The sequence below is a fragment of the Melopsittacus undulatus genome, chromosome Z (genome assembly GCF_012275295.1).
Source record: "Melopsittacus undulatus isolate bMelUnd1 chromosome Z, bMelUnd1.mat.Z, whole genome shotgun sequence".
NCBI classification, from domain to species: domain Eukaryota; kingdom Metazoa; phylum Chordata; class Aves; order Psittaciformes; family Psittaculidae; genus Melopsittacus; species Melopsittacus undulatus.
In genome coordinates, this window is record NC_047557.1 from 3,094,318 (window position 1) to 3,107,823 (window position 13,506).

Below are 13,506 nucleotides of genomic sequence, written 5' to 3' on the forward strand. Positions count from 1 at the left end.
TTACCCTGATGAATTGGAAGTGCTCCCAGCCTGGTGAGAAGAGTGATGAAATATACTGCTACTGGAAGTCTCCCTGTATTTAAGGCTGAAAAGCTGGTCCAACTGAGGGGTTCAGAATACACCTCTTTGCAAGCAGGGCTGTGGGAAACCAATGATTTCCATGGGCAAGTACATGCCTGTGAAACACTAAGTGGTGTGCCTCACCCTTTGTCTGAAGCCTCAAACTGAGCTCAGGTCTTTCCCCCATCTCCATATGTCACAGATGTGTAATTCCATCAGTGTGGATGATGAGTGTCACCTTTGCATATGGCTCCCACCCAGGAAGACCTGAAGCATCATCCTGGCTGCAGTGCTGTCTCACCTGGCCCAGCAAGCTGTAGTCCAGGTCTGTTCTCAGCTCCACTCCTCCACTGTTGCTCACAGGAGGCAGCCAGTGCTGGATCATCACCTGCCGTGCCTCTTTGCTTGGGAGGTCAACCAAAATCCTCTTCTCCAGCCGCCGCAGCATGGCAGAATCCAGCTCCCTGCAAACAAAGGAGGAGGAGAATTGCCTCAGTGTGTCTCATTGTGGAGACATGGCTTTGGCAGCAAGCGCCTTGCTGCAGGGACTGACATTTTTCAACCCCACCTGTGTGTCAACCTAATTTGGGGAAATAAAAAGAAGAAAAGGGTTAATTATCCAGTGTATTCCTCTTCAGTCTGTTAGTGAAGAGATGCTGTCTTGTAACAGGCTGAACAGTAACAAGGAGAAGTTTTAGTTATCTTCCCTGGCTCTGGTAGTCTTGTCAGTAACAACCTCTCCCTTTCTCCCTCTGCTATTAATTGTCTGTCTGGGGCACTGTCAGGACTAATTAATTGCTTAGTAGGTATAAAATAGAGACTGAAGGTGTTGGATATGAGAGCAGTGTTTATGACAGAATGAGACGTCGATCTGAGACTGCTTCTGCAATATAGATTATAACTAACAAGCCAAAAGGAAAATACCCTTATAAAAAGGATGAACAGGCTGCATAAATGTGACAGTGAGCCAAAATTCATGATGCTGTTAACATCAACACTGATAAAGGTATTTTACAAAAAAAAAAAAAAGGAAAAGAAAAGGTAAAATACAAGAGATTGTGACTACTCTTCATTTTTGCTTGCTCATGATGCGCAAGGAAGCTTGAAAGAAAAAATGTTTTTCTGTACTTTTCTCAGTGTGTTTCATCACCATCTAGGAACAGTCCTTCAGGCCAGTGTCCACAGATTCCATCAAGTGTCAAGAGTCCTGGTACGCCCAGCATGCCAACTTCTCTCAGATGCACATCCAAACAGTTCATTTTAATCTATTTTTTCCCCCCAATTATTTTCAGTTGTTTGCATCTAACAGTAACACGGCCAAACAACTGAATACAAATTCCTACTCTGGTTCATCCCTTGCCACTTGTGTAATGGGAATGGTCTACGAGTACTCCAGTCATCCATACAATATTCAACAAGAAATAGCTGTTAGTAAATATTTACTCACTTATAAGTCTCCAGTGCCTTCCAGGAGCTGCTCCAGGCTATTACCCTTCCAAGTGCTGTGCCCATCTTTCTCTATTGGCCCCATTCAGTCACAGACCTGTTATTTCTGTTTAAAATACAATTCAGTCCTCACACCTGCTGAGAAACTCATCAAGGGGAAACTCACTCCAATGTGTCTGGTGCAGACAGAAAACCAGGAGCCCCAAGCACCATTTCCACCCTTGTTGGCTGAGCAGGAGCAATGAGGGAAGGTTGTGTCTGTAATCTGTGACTGCAGGTACATGTAAATAAACCAGCCTCCACATATCCCAATTCCATGGGTGAAATTTTTTTGCCAGCAAGGGCAATATTTAAGCAATGCTTCTTGTATGAAACTCCTTTAATTTACAGGGAGGTCAAAGCCAGGTCAAGATGGATCTGTAGCACATCAACAGAACTTTATTTCTGTCACCTTTGGTGACTTGTCCTTGTTTTTTAATAGCAAATATTTTCTATTGGCATAACACATGATAAAGAAAACCAAAAGGGGCTCCCAAATCTGCACATGGGTGCCTGTGTTCCACAGACCTCAGCATGGCCAGCTTTCAGATCAGTGGGAGCAGAAACATTTTCTACTGTGAGGTGATGAGGCACTGGAATGGGTTGCCAAGGAATTTGTGAATGCTCCATTCTTGGCAGCATTCAAGGCCAGATTGGACAGAGCTTTGGGTGATATGGTTTAGTGTGAGGTGTCCCTGCCCATGGCAGGGGGGTTGGAACTGGATGATCTTAAGATCCTTTCCAACCCTAACTATTCTATGATTCTATGATTCTATCCCTCTCCACAGAAAGGACCCATTGGTTTGGGAAAGCTTGTTCCATGTGTGCTGAGCCAAAAACAATGAAAGCAGCAATCAGAACACCAGATCAATAGAAAGAGGACAACAGGAATTCACTCAAAAACTTAGAAGTACATACTATAGCTTGTTAATCAATGGCTGTCGGTATACTAGTATTACTGATGTTTTTTAAGATGTTTAAGATGCTATCCAGCATTCAGTACAACATGTCTCACACAGGGTCCTACCCAGAACAAAGAACCATGTTAGTCCCCATTCTCCTTAAAAATGTATTTTTCAGCTCATCTTCTCAAAATTGCTTTAACTGTCTGGAAATAATTACTCTCTGGCTGACCAACTCCTTGGCTTATTTATCCATATTATCATCCTCTGCATAAACAGGCTAAAATTGCAACCTTTCTAGGTAACAGAGCAACTTCTGTTTATCAGTGGGCTTGGTGAGGATGCTCATGAAACTGTGATCTTAGGGGACAACCCAGGAGTGCTCTGAAGCTGCTTCTTGGCTAAAGAGGAAAATAAAGACAGAATATTTTTATCTTAAGTGTTTAGGTTGTTCCTGAATTGTTTTGTTAGGAATCAAATGCAAGGTTAAGGGACACTAACGAGAATACAGTAATAAGCAGTAAGCCAACCAAAATACTCTCTCAAACAATAGCCAATAGAAATATTAAGAAATGCTCATGAAGAGATACCTATAAAAGCAGGTGACTTTATGGAGCTTTCTCAGATTGACATCAAGAGGCATTTTGCTACTTTATCACTCCCAAATTTCATGAAGATAAACAAGACAAACACTTATTTTCATTTCCAGAAAGAAAAAGCGTAACAAATGTATCTTAGGCAGAAATTAAAAGACCTCAAGAACTCCGGAGGTGAAACCCAAAATGGTAAAAAGAGCTGACAGGTCCATAATTAGGTCCATAATTACTCCCTGCTTAGTGCAATCATCACTGCAGTGCTCTAGATGAAAAGATACCAGGTACAAGGGAACTTCTCCTTCCTACTTCCCACCCTCCTGTGCAAATGGCCTGAGCAGAATCCACATAAACTGAGGGCTTGGTCTCACTCTGTGTCTTAGGGCTTCTCTTAGGGTTTCCCCACAACATCCTCTGCTCTTCTTCCTCACTGTCTTCTACCACACACACCATGCACTGCTGAGAGTGAAGGAATGGCTTTGTTATGGTGTAATCATAGAATCATAGAATGGTTCGGGTTGGAAGGGACCTTCAAGACCATCCAGTTCCAACCTATCTGATTTGGGTTTCACAGCCCACCTCTCCTTCTATCCATCTTGGCCATGTGCTCATAGCTCCAATGGGACTAGGCTCAGATAGAAGCAAAGAGTCTATCAGCCTGCTCCAAAGCTTTACCTGCCGTGAAGGGGAAGGAGAAGAAAGTAGTACTCCATGGAAGTTGAATTAAATGCACTAATACCTTAGGAAATGTTCACTGCATGGTTGAGGATCACTTTATTTCTTCACTAATGAGGCCTTTACTTTATTTAATTACATTGAACCATTTCAACAAGTAATTTGTCAATAGAAAGTGCCTTGCTGATGAGTAGCAGGAAGTGGGACTGGGCAGCAAGCACTGGCTGAAGGGGAAGATCAATAGCTGTAGCTTAAAGACAGAATAAAGAGCTTTGTTTAGGCTTCTTTTCATTCATCTAAAAGCAGCTTGGCACTAGTTTTTTCCATGATCAATAAATATCCAAGTTAAACAAATCTCTTGAAATCCAGCTTAATACCAAATGTTTCCAAGAACACAGGGCTGTTCTGTGAAGCCACAGTCTCAGACTGTGGTACTAGGGATTCTGAAACTTCATTATGAAACATCCCTATCCAGCTGAAGTCTGCATGTTACAGCAGGACTGAATGTCACCTAACATTCATAAAAATAATCTGTAAGCATATAGTTAAGATCTTAAAAGGAGTTCAAACCCCACTGACCTCTCTGGGAGCAGATACTCCCAAATTCCTCAAGGTTTAAGCATCAATGACAATGTAAGATGCTCATGGCTTTCACTAGCTTTCCATCCCATAAACACATTTCTAGCATACACTCAGCCACATCTTAAAGCATGCTCTCTGCAGTAGGGACATTCATGCCAGACAGCCTAGCTGTTACACTCAGAGGTTAGGTCTGCTTAAGAGAGGGCAAAACCCAACTTGCCCACAATTAACACTGTGAAAATCCAAAAGGAAATTCTAAGCTCTCGGGTACAGAACTGTCAAAAGCCAGACCTGGCTTCTCACAGTGTCTCAGCTGCCACCCTCATACCAACACAGATTGCTTTCTGTGGGAGCAGAAATCTTGTCATTTTGGATCTTTCTTTAAAAAAACCCTGTGTCATTTTTGATGTTTCAAAGAAGCAGTTTTGCAGAATTTAGCACTTCAGAATGAAAAAGGATCCAAAATCAAATGTGTAAATGACTCCAAACTGTATTCTACAATTCTGCACAACTTTCCAGAAAGAATTTACTGGTTGCAGAAGGCAGACACATGGTAACTACTCAAACACAGGAATATCTTTCATCAGAAACAGAAAGAGGTCAGCTCCATGCTTTCATTAACACATCTCTAAGATCCCTACATCCAGCATCAGCCACACGCTGACCTTCAGACCCTTTGCCGCCTCTGAACTCTTCTTCAGTGGGTTTCAAATACCCAATTTTTCCTTTCAAACCGATGTGCGGGAGCAGAAAGACATGAATCCTCTAAAGACATCTGATCCTTTTTAATACTGCCATGCTGCAGCATTACATGTGAAGCTTTGGTACTCACAGGATCATTTCAGAGACAACAGAAGGGTGCAATGCACTGCTCAGAGTTTCTCTTTTTAAAAGGTAGTGATACCATAATAACATCAACATTTACAGTGTAAAAAAAACCCTAATTGAGTTATTAATGTATTAATTCTCTTTCAAACTTAAACAGCTACTATGTGTGTGAACAGTTGTTTTTCAGCATTTTGTTACACAACTGAGTTAAATTCTGCCCAGTTCCTTTCATGTAGATACTGTAACACAAAATGGGGTGGATTTTGTACTGATTTAAATTCATGAGTTTGTCCAAGATATAAATCCCCCAAATCAACACACAGACTCTGCTATTACTGCTATAAAAGCCAGTGATAGGTTTGTATTCATGCTGTTGGGTCAGGCTAGGAACCACCCTAACTTGTATATCTAATTTCTATGTAAATTTTAGGTGCCCATATAGCTGTTCTCCAAGTTAAAGGGCCTGTAAACCCTTGGCAGGCCATACAAAGTGGCGGACGAAAGCTTCTGATTATGTTGCCACTTTGGCACTTGAATTTCAGCAAGTGGCTGTCAGAAGCACTGCTCTTTGGCTCTATAGGAAAATTAGATTTTATATAAGGAAGGAAAATGTAGAGGGAATGACAAGCTTGTAGAAGGAGGTAGACTGGCTGTCTTCCCATGACGGACAGAAACTCCAGCCTTTACATCAGAGAAGAACTGTCTAATTCTCAACTGCGTTCTTAAGTATTTATTTCAATTTGTCTAATTTTAATGAAGGATACTGAAGTGTTAACACACTGCCTGTTTTTATGCAGCAACTGTGTCTCTGTACCTAAAAGACCATTTCCTTTTTTCTTTCTTATATTCAGAAGAGAGAAATAATTAAAATTACCCTCCCAGTACCTACATGAGGCCCCTGCTTTGATTCACAGCATCACAGAATGGTTTCATGGATTGGTAGCCCAGGTACAGGTGGAATCTTGGGGCAGGCAGAAACCCAGACTAATTTAGACTAGAAAACTAACTTCAAAACTAAGCCCGTCATCAATGTGCTTCAATTCCCTGTGCAGCTGTTGGCTTCTACTCTGGAAAATGATTAGTGAGCTACAAATCAGACTGTTGAAACTAGCTGTGCTTAACCAACAGCCATTGTTATTCCCATGTACTAACTGCAACCACTGGGGGTTGGACTAGAGGATGGGGGCTGGACTAGATAATCTCCAGAGATCCCTTCCAACCCTAACAACTCTGTAATTTGATGATGTTTTGTATGAAAGAAGAAGATATTTTACAATAGTTCAAATAAGTAATCAAGCCAGATAAACATGCTGGCTCTGGCAGTGGCCATGGCACATGAGCTGGCCATTTTCTGCTGTCTGTTGGATTCCCCTGAGCATCCACAGTTGTTATACTACAAATATTACCTCCCCCCCTCATCCTCTCCTGTCTTACCCTCAATACATGGCCTGCCCATTTTGAGTACAATGTGAAGTGCCTTAGTTCCAATCTTAAAACTTTTATTCTTTTATTCTAAATGACGTTAAAGAAACTGGACCATTTTGTCCTTCAACTTTTCAAAGTCACATTTCACAAGCATAAAATCCAACATTCCTACATTCCTTCTAAGTACTAGATGTTTTAAGCACCTTACAGTTCCAGGCTGAAACCCTTCTTAACTTAAACATAGTAAATAACTTGCCTATAAAGTCAAATACTCCATTTTAAATATTAGCAGCTGGTAAGACCAGCATATGTTGACTTTATTATGGATTATTCTCATGTGACACAAATAGAAAGAATTGTAGAGTTTAAAAGTAAAAGCTCCAAATTAATCTTTAAATGCTTTAACCAAATATCAAGGCTTTTTCTGCAGAAGTCTAAATAAAATCTTTATCTGTGCTTAGAAGCTCATGCAAATGTATTCAAAATGTACTCTCTGGATCTCTTACCATGGCAGATTGGAAGCTGCTAAAACAAATACAAGATCATCAGATCGGGCCAAGCCATCCATCTGTACCAGTAATTCTGTTTTCATCCGCCGACTTCCTTCATGTTCACCACTACCAAGATTCAGAGAAATATTATTTGCTCAGTGCATTAAAGTAATCATCTTTATTTATACAGTGTCATTCACAGCAACTGAGCCCTTGTCGCAGTTTTGCCCTACTTCAAAGCATGATTAAGCTCCATTAGCTAACATCTAAGCATTAAAAATCAAGCTTTCTAATGGTTACTTAAATGGACTCTCTTCAGTGCATTAAAGTGAGGAGAATTCACTAGAATCCACAGAAAATATTTTTTTTATTCATATAAATCTCTACACAACACTGGTGTTTACTGGAAAACAGTTAAAGTTTGGCTGATCTATGTAAGAACGTTTTTAATGTGATAGTTGCCATTAAATAACTAACACAGGGCAAGCATACGGCAACTACTGGCATTTTTCTATGAGTTAATGCTAAGTGGCCATAACAAGATTTTGAATTCAGTATTTTGCAAAATATTCTAACAAAAGCAAACAGAAAAATATGCGATATTTAAATTAATTTAAAAATGAGGCAGAGACCACACAGAAAGGATCCTTCCTCAAAAATAGAAGGGGAACTTAAGCAAAGTGGTAAGAACTCTGACCCTGATCCAGGTAACCAATTTTGCAGGAAACTAGTTTGAACTCTTGGTCCCAGATGTGGAGTTCTTGAAAATTCCGGGATCAAACCCAGAGGAAATATCAGGGTCTTACATGGCAAAAGCTACAGCTCAGGTTTAATGTCTTACTTCTGCAAAAGCACAGACACATTAGTGCCAAGTTAGTATTTAATAAGGATGTGTAAAAACAACTATATAATCTTAGATAAAAATCCTTACTAAAATATATAATCCAGTGATGTTTAAAAGTATTTATGAAGGCAAAATCTGGCCCACAATTAATAGCAAATAACTGACAATAATTACAAGTTGAATCTTCACAATATGACATATTGTATTTATAAATCTTTGTGAGTTTATAATTTACAGTACAAGAAATCCACTGTAATGGGCTTCTAATGGATATAACAGTATTTTTATATTTCTCCTGCTTCTTCTCCATCCCAAAGGTTTTCAATCTGTTTTTAACAATAAACTGTCTATGCCCTGGATGACAATAACGATATCCTCCTATTCGTGAATCTGGAAGTCACAATGCCACCTAGTTTGTCCCATTAATGAAAATGTCATTCCATTGTGTACATCCATCTTACCCTCTTACACTTAAGCTTGTCCAGCGTCCCATCAGTTGCTTCTTACTCCCCTCAGACAAGTCATTTGTTGTTTCCTCCCCACATTTCCACTTCAAATCCCTCATTCCAAAACGCACCACCACTGGTTATACACTCTTGCACTTCCCTTGTTCTATCGGTCTTTTTGGACCCACAGTCCCTTGCTAATCTCACACAACCTGTCTTTCACACTTGTGTTTCTACTGATCCATCTATTGTGAATGGAACAACCACTACGTCTCGCTCTTTAAATCCCCACAGCATAAGCAATACTTCCATGAAAAAGTACTTTCAGAGCTGATTGATAGGCATTCTGACAGTAACACACTGTGAGGCTCTGCCAGCTGACAACAGAACAAAAGAAGAATTGCTTAATAAAAAGTCAAGAAAATTAACCATTAGCACTCAGAGTAATTATAATGTCAATAAAGTCTAAAAGACATGCCTTTCAGGGACACAGTCATGCTCCTGTTGAAGTCTATACAGGAGCCTCAGGCTCTAGTTTAGCTAAGATTTATCTCTAACAGGTACACTCTGTGATTAAACATTGGTCAGCACGTGAACACACAGAGTATTGAAAAGATCCAGAAAAAGGGGGAAAAATATTCTCCTAATGACATAGTAAATAGTCTCATCAGTTACCCAGAAGCAGTGCCTCTTTGACTCATAACTGACTCGAGCTCATCCAAAAAAATTGTGGAAGGAGCATGGTACCGGGCAAGCTCAAATAATACCTGTTTAGAGAGAAGAGTAATTGTGAAAGAGAAGATAAACTTACACAAAAAGGCATTAAAGACCACTGGACAGAAGATAAATTTAACGGCACTCATTTTCTAAACGCCTAGGAATAAAAGGGGTATCTGCTCAGAAAAAGCTCCGGGTAGGCTGAGGGTCCCTGAGTCCTCTCAGATTCTCAAAGGTCTGTAAAGGAAGTATAAAGAACACAGACCTACAATCCTGTATCTGTATGTATATAGAGATAATAAATGCGTTCGTAGGACCTCACTTGAAGCGTTGTGTACAGTTCTGGTGTGCTCAACATACAAAGGACATGGAATTGTTGGAACAAGTCCAGAGGAGGCCACGAGGATGGTGTGGAGTGCCTCCTGTATGAAAACAAGCTGAGAAACTTGGGGCTGTTCAGCCTGGAGAAGAGAAGGCTGCATGGAGACCTCATAGCAGCCTTCCAGTATCTGAAGGGGGCCTACAGGGATGCTGGTGAGGGACTATTCATTAGGAACTGTAGTGACAGGACAAGGGGTAACAGGTTAAAACTTAAACAGGGGAAGTTTAGATTGGATATAAGGAAGGAGTTCTTTACTGTCAGGGTGGTGAGGTACTGGAATGGGTTGCCCAGGGAGGTTGTGAATGCTCCATCCCTGGCAGCGTTCAAGGCCAGGTTGGACAGAGCCTTGGGTGATATGGTTTAGTGTGAGGTGTCCCTGCCCATGGCAGGGGGGTTGGAACTGGATGATCTTAAGGTCCTTTCCAACCCAAACTATTCTATGATTCTATAAATATTTCTGGATAAATCCTATCAGAGTATCCTGTGAATAATGGGATAGAATAAAATGATCATCAGAGAATTCTGGGAACCCCTCAATTGTTACAGAAGATTTTGTTGCTGCTCCATTTGTGTTTTTATTGTTTTTTTTTAATATGGATTTGAGAGAAAAGAAAACACAAGTCATCTGAACCATAATGAAAGAAAACGGATTGGTTCTCTTGGTAAGAATCAAGAGTTCTTTTGTTTTTCCTGGTGAAAACAAACATAATCTTTAGGCAAGATTAAAAAATAGAGTATTAAGCTGATACAAAAAAATGTGCGTCTGCTATTTGGAGAAAGAAGTTTCTTTTATATTTCTGTGGACAAGCTTATATTAGAGGTAAGAGCATACTGTCAGTTCTTCAGCAAAGTATTCTTAGAGTTTTTAAATGAATATCACTAACAATATATATTAATTCAGCACTTTCTAATCTGAACACTTAACCCCCCCTCACCCCGAACTTAGAAGCACAGGGTTTAAATTATTTGCCCAGTCACATGTAGTCTATGACCAGTCTACGTTTTTATTACAAATCTGAAATATAAAATCACATCAATACAGCTGAGAACTGAGGAAAACAGGTTCAGTGTACATGCCTACAAATGACTACAAAAGCTCACTTAGCCTTCACACAACTTCAGAAGACTCCTGCTCCAGCCTCATGTGATTTTAGGTTATAAATTCACACAATACTTCTCTCAGAGCTGTCCTGATCAATGATCTTATTTCATTGTTGGACTCTGCCAAAAACTCAACTAAGGGTAATACACTAATACATTCAGTATCACTGCAAATGTCACAGCATGTTCACAAAAACCTTTTGGATGATGGTGTCAAAAAACAGACTGTCCCTTCCCTATTCCTGCCAGAAGGGAAACTTCTAGGAATCTACTGAGACAGATGTCAAGAGGATCAATAACATCGTAGGTTAATGTCAGAAGAAAAATGTGCTATTTTAAAGGACAAAGGACATATGAAGAGTAATCGTGTTGCAGACATTGCCTAAAATTCAAGAGAGATTAACAATGCTTGCAATGCCATTTGCCAAGTGCAGTCTGTTACGGTTGTTCACTCTCAAGTTCTGTATCCATCTGAAGTGTGGCCAACAAGACAAGCATAAGGGAAGGCAAAGAGCTTACGGATTTCTTACACCAAAATGGTGGGCATTTATAACAGAGATATTATATTGGGCAAGGATGCTACACCTAAAACCCTGAATGATTTTGTACCACAGTAGAGCCATGCATGCTAATTGCTAGGCTATATGCAAAAATACATTTGCCCATTTACCATCAAATTACCTTCTTTAAAATATCATCACATCTGCATTTGACTGTAAGATCTTTGTGACACAGGAATTTCTTGCCAGTTCTGTGCCCTATGAACTAAGAATAGTAGTGAATTTGGGAATCTAAATAACATTTTCTAAGGAGCCTAACAGCCAACACTTGCAGAAAGGATACGAAGTGCTTCAAAATGGTCACTAAACAGACATTACTTAGGAGCTCTGCTTGCCTGTTATTTAGTGAGTCGAGAACAGAATCATAGATTCATAGAATAGTTTGGGTCGGAAAGGACCTGAAGATGATCTAGTTCCAGCCTCCCTGCCACGGGCAAGGACACCTCACACTAAACCATGTCACCCAAGGCTCTGTCCAACCTGGCCTTGAACACCGCCAAGGATGGAGCACTCACAACTTCCCTGGGCAACCCATTCCAGTGCCTCACCACCCTTACAGGAAAGAACTTCTTCTTTATATCCAATGTAAACTTCCCCTGTTTCAGTTTTAACCCATTACCCTTGTCCTATCACTACAGTCCCTAGTGAAGAGTCCCTCTTCAGCATCCTTGCTGCATTCATCAGCTTCATCTTACCCTACAGAACTAGAATTCCACAGCAAGAATCCATTGTGAGACACCTACAGAAGTGATGTTATTCCCATTTGAAGAACAAGATACATGTGTTGTCCAATACAGGAGAGATTACAAGTATCAGATGAATACTCCACTGTCCAGTTCTGTGTTAAACTCCAGTTCTTTAAGTGGGAACCTGATGTTTGTTAAAGTACAATAAATGACAGTATAATTCTTACCCGGACAAGTTTTTCTGAATCGCCCCTCCATTTGCTGACAATGGTGGATGCTGATATGTTGAAAAAAGTTGTATTGCATTCTGTGGCAACAGCCTTAGCAAGCAAAGTTTTCCCAGTACCTACAAACAACAGTGTTTAAGAAAGTCTCTAAAGATTTGTTTAGACTCTAAAGACTGTTGATTCAGTCTCTAAAGAAACACAATGCAAATGTTTTAATAATTCCCCTCAATATACTACCAGTCAGACAGAAACAGTAAAATAGAAGTCATAGAAACATAGAATGATGTGGGTTGGAAGGGAGTTTTGAAGGTCATCTAGTCCAATCCCCCCCAAGATGATCATGAACATCAATTAGATGAGGCTGCTCGGAGCTGACCTTCAGTGTTTCCAGGGATAGGGCATCTACCACCTCATCTCTACCACCTGTGCCAGTGTTTCAGAGTCATTCACTAGCCCGAATCTCCCTTATTTTAGTTAAAAATCATTACCTTTTGTCTTATTGTACAAATTCTACAAAAAGCCACTGTCCCCAGCTTTATTGTAAGAACCCTTTAAGCAGTGAAAGGCTGGAATAATGTCTCCCTAGAGCCTTCTCTTCTCCAGGCTGAACAAGCCCAGCTCTCCCAGCCTGTGCTCACAGCAGAGGTGCTCCAGCCCCCAGATTGTTCTGTGGCACTTCTAGGATTGCCTGGAGAAGTTCAGGTAATATAGTGCTAGAAATGAATTCCTCGAATTTTGAAGTACTACATGTGAAATGATTTCATGCCTTCGCTGGCAAGTACATCTCAAGATTCACAGGAACAAATGGAGTTCACTGCAGTGACAGTCTTTGCAACCTGGCTCTCGAGGTACTTGTGCCCTCTGTCTCTTTCCAGTCATACTCATGGTGATAATGCTTGTGTCAGAGTGGAGCACAGGGTGCAGTGAAACTGCTGACATGAACAACACAGCTAGCACAGCAGAGAGCAAGGCTTTCAACCCATTTCTAAAACAACCCCCAAACACAAAAGAAAGAAAGGACAAAGGACACCTCCTTAAGTAGGTGAGTCCAGATTTATTCACATTTCATAAGATCAGGTAAAGCCAAACTTGATTAATATGGTCTAAGCTGAGTGAAAACAGAGACATGAGTTCTGCCTCCTCTGAACGGTTAGTGTAAGTACTGGTTTTGGAAGATTCAGGTGTATAAATGATCAAGGGTTGTGAGAATGGAAAATGGACAGCTTTGAGTGTCAGAGACAGACATAATCATCCAACACTATCTCCTTTTATTTCACATTAGAGAACATGTTCTTCATTAACACATTTTATCTAATTAGCATCAATGATGCTTCATTCAATGATGCTGGTTTTGATGCTTCAAAACCAGAAGCAATGATAAACAAACAGATAGGGTATAAAGCTCTCCATACCTGGTGGTCCATACAGCAATAATCCTTTCCAAGGAGACAAAATGCCAGTAAACAGCTGTGGGTACTGTGGAAACAGAAAAGTAATTGAGG

The 13,506-nt window shown here is 40.4% G+C and overlaps 1 protein-coding gene across 2 annotated transcripts in view; it reads right to left on the minus strand.

The window, feature by feature from the left end:
• Nucleotides 1–13,506, minus strand: part of KATNAL2 (katanin catalytic subunit A1 like 2) — a 34,178-nt gene that overhangs the window by 2,540 nt on the left and 18,132 nt on the right. For both annotated transcript variants that reach the window (XM_005145384.3, XM_034072885.1), the window contains 5 exons: nucleotides 13,417–13,480; nucleotides 12,005–12,123; nucleotides 9,007–9,098; nucleotides 7,057–7,167; nucleotides 362–524 (listed from right to left, as the gene is read on the minus strand). In XM_005145384.3, the coding sequence (XP_005145441.2) occupies nucleotides 362–524; nucleotides 7,057–7,167; nucleotides 9,007–9,098; nucleotides 12,005–12,123; nucleotides 13,417–13,480 (549 nt within the window). The remainder of the gene's footprint in view (nucleotides 1–361; nucleotides 525–7,056; nucleotides 7,168–9,006; nucleotides 9,099–12,004; nucleotides 12,124–13,416; nucleotides 13,481–13,506) is intronic.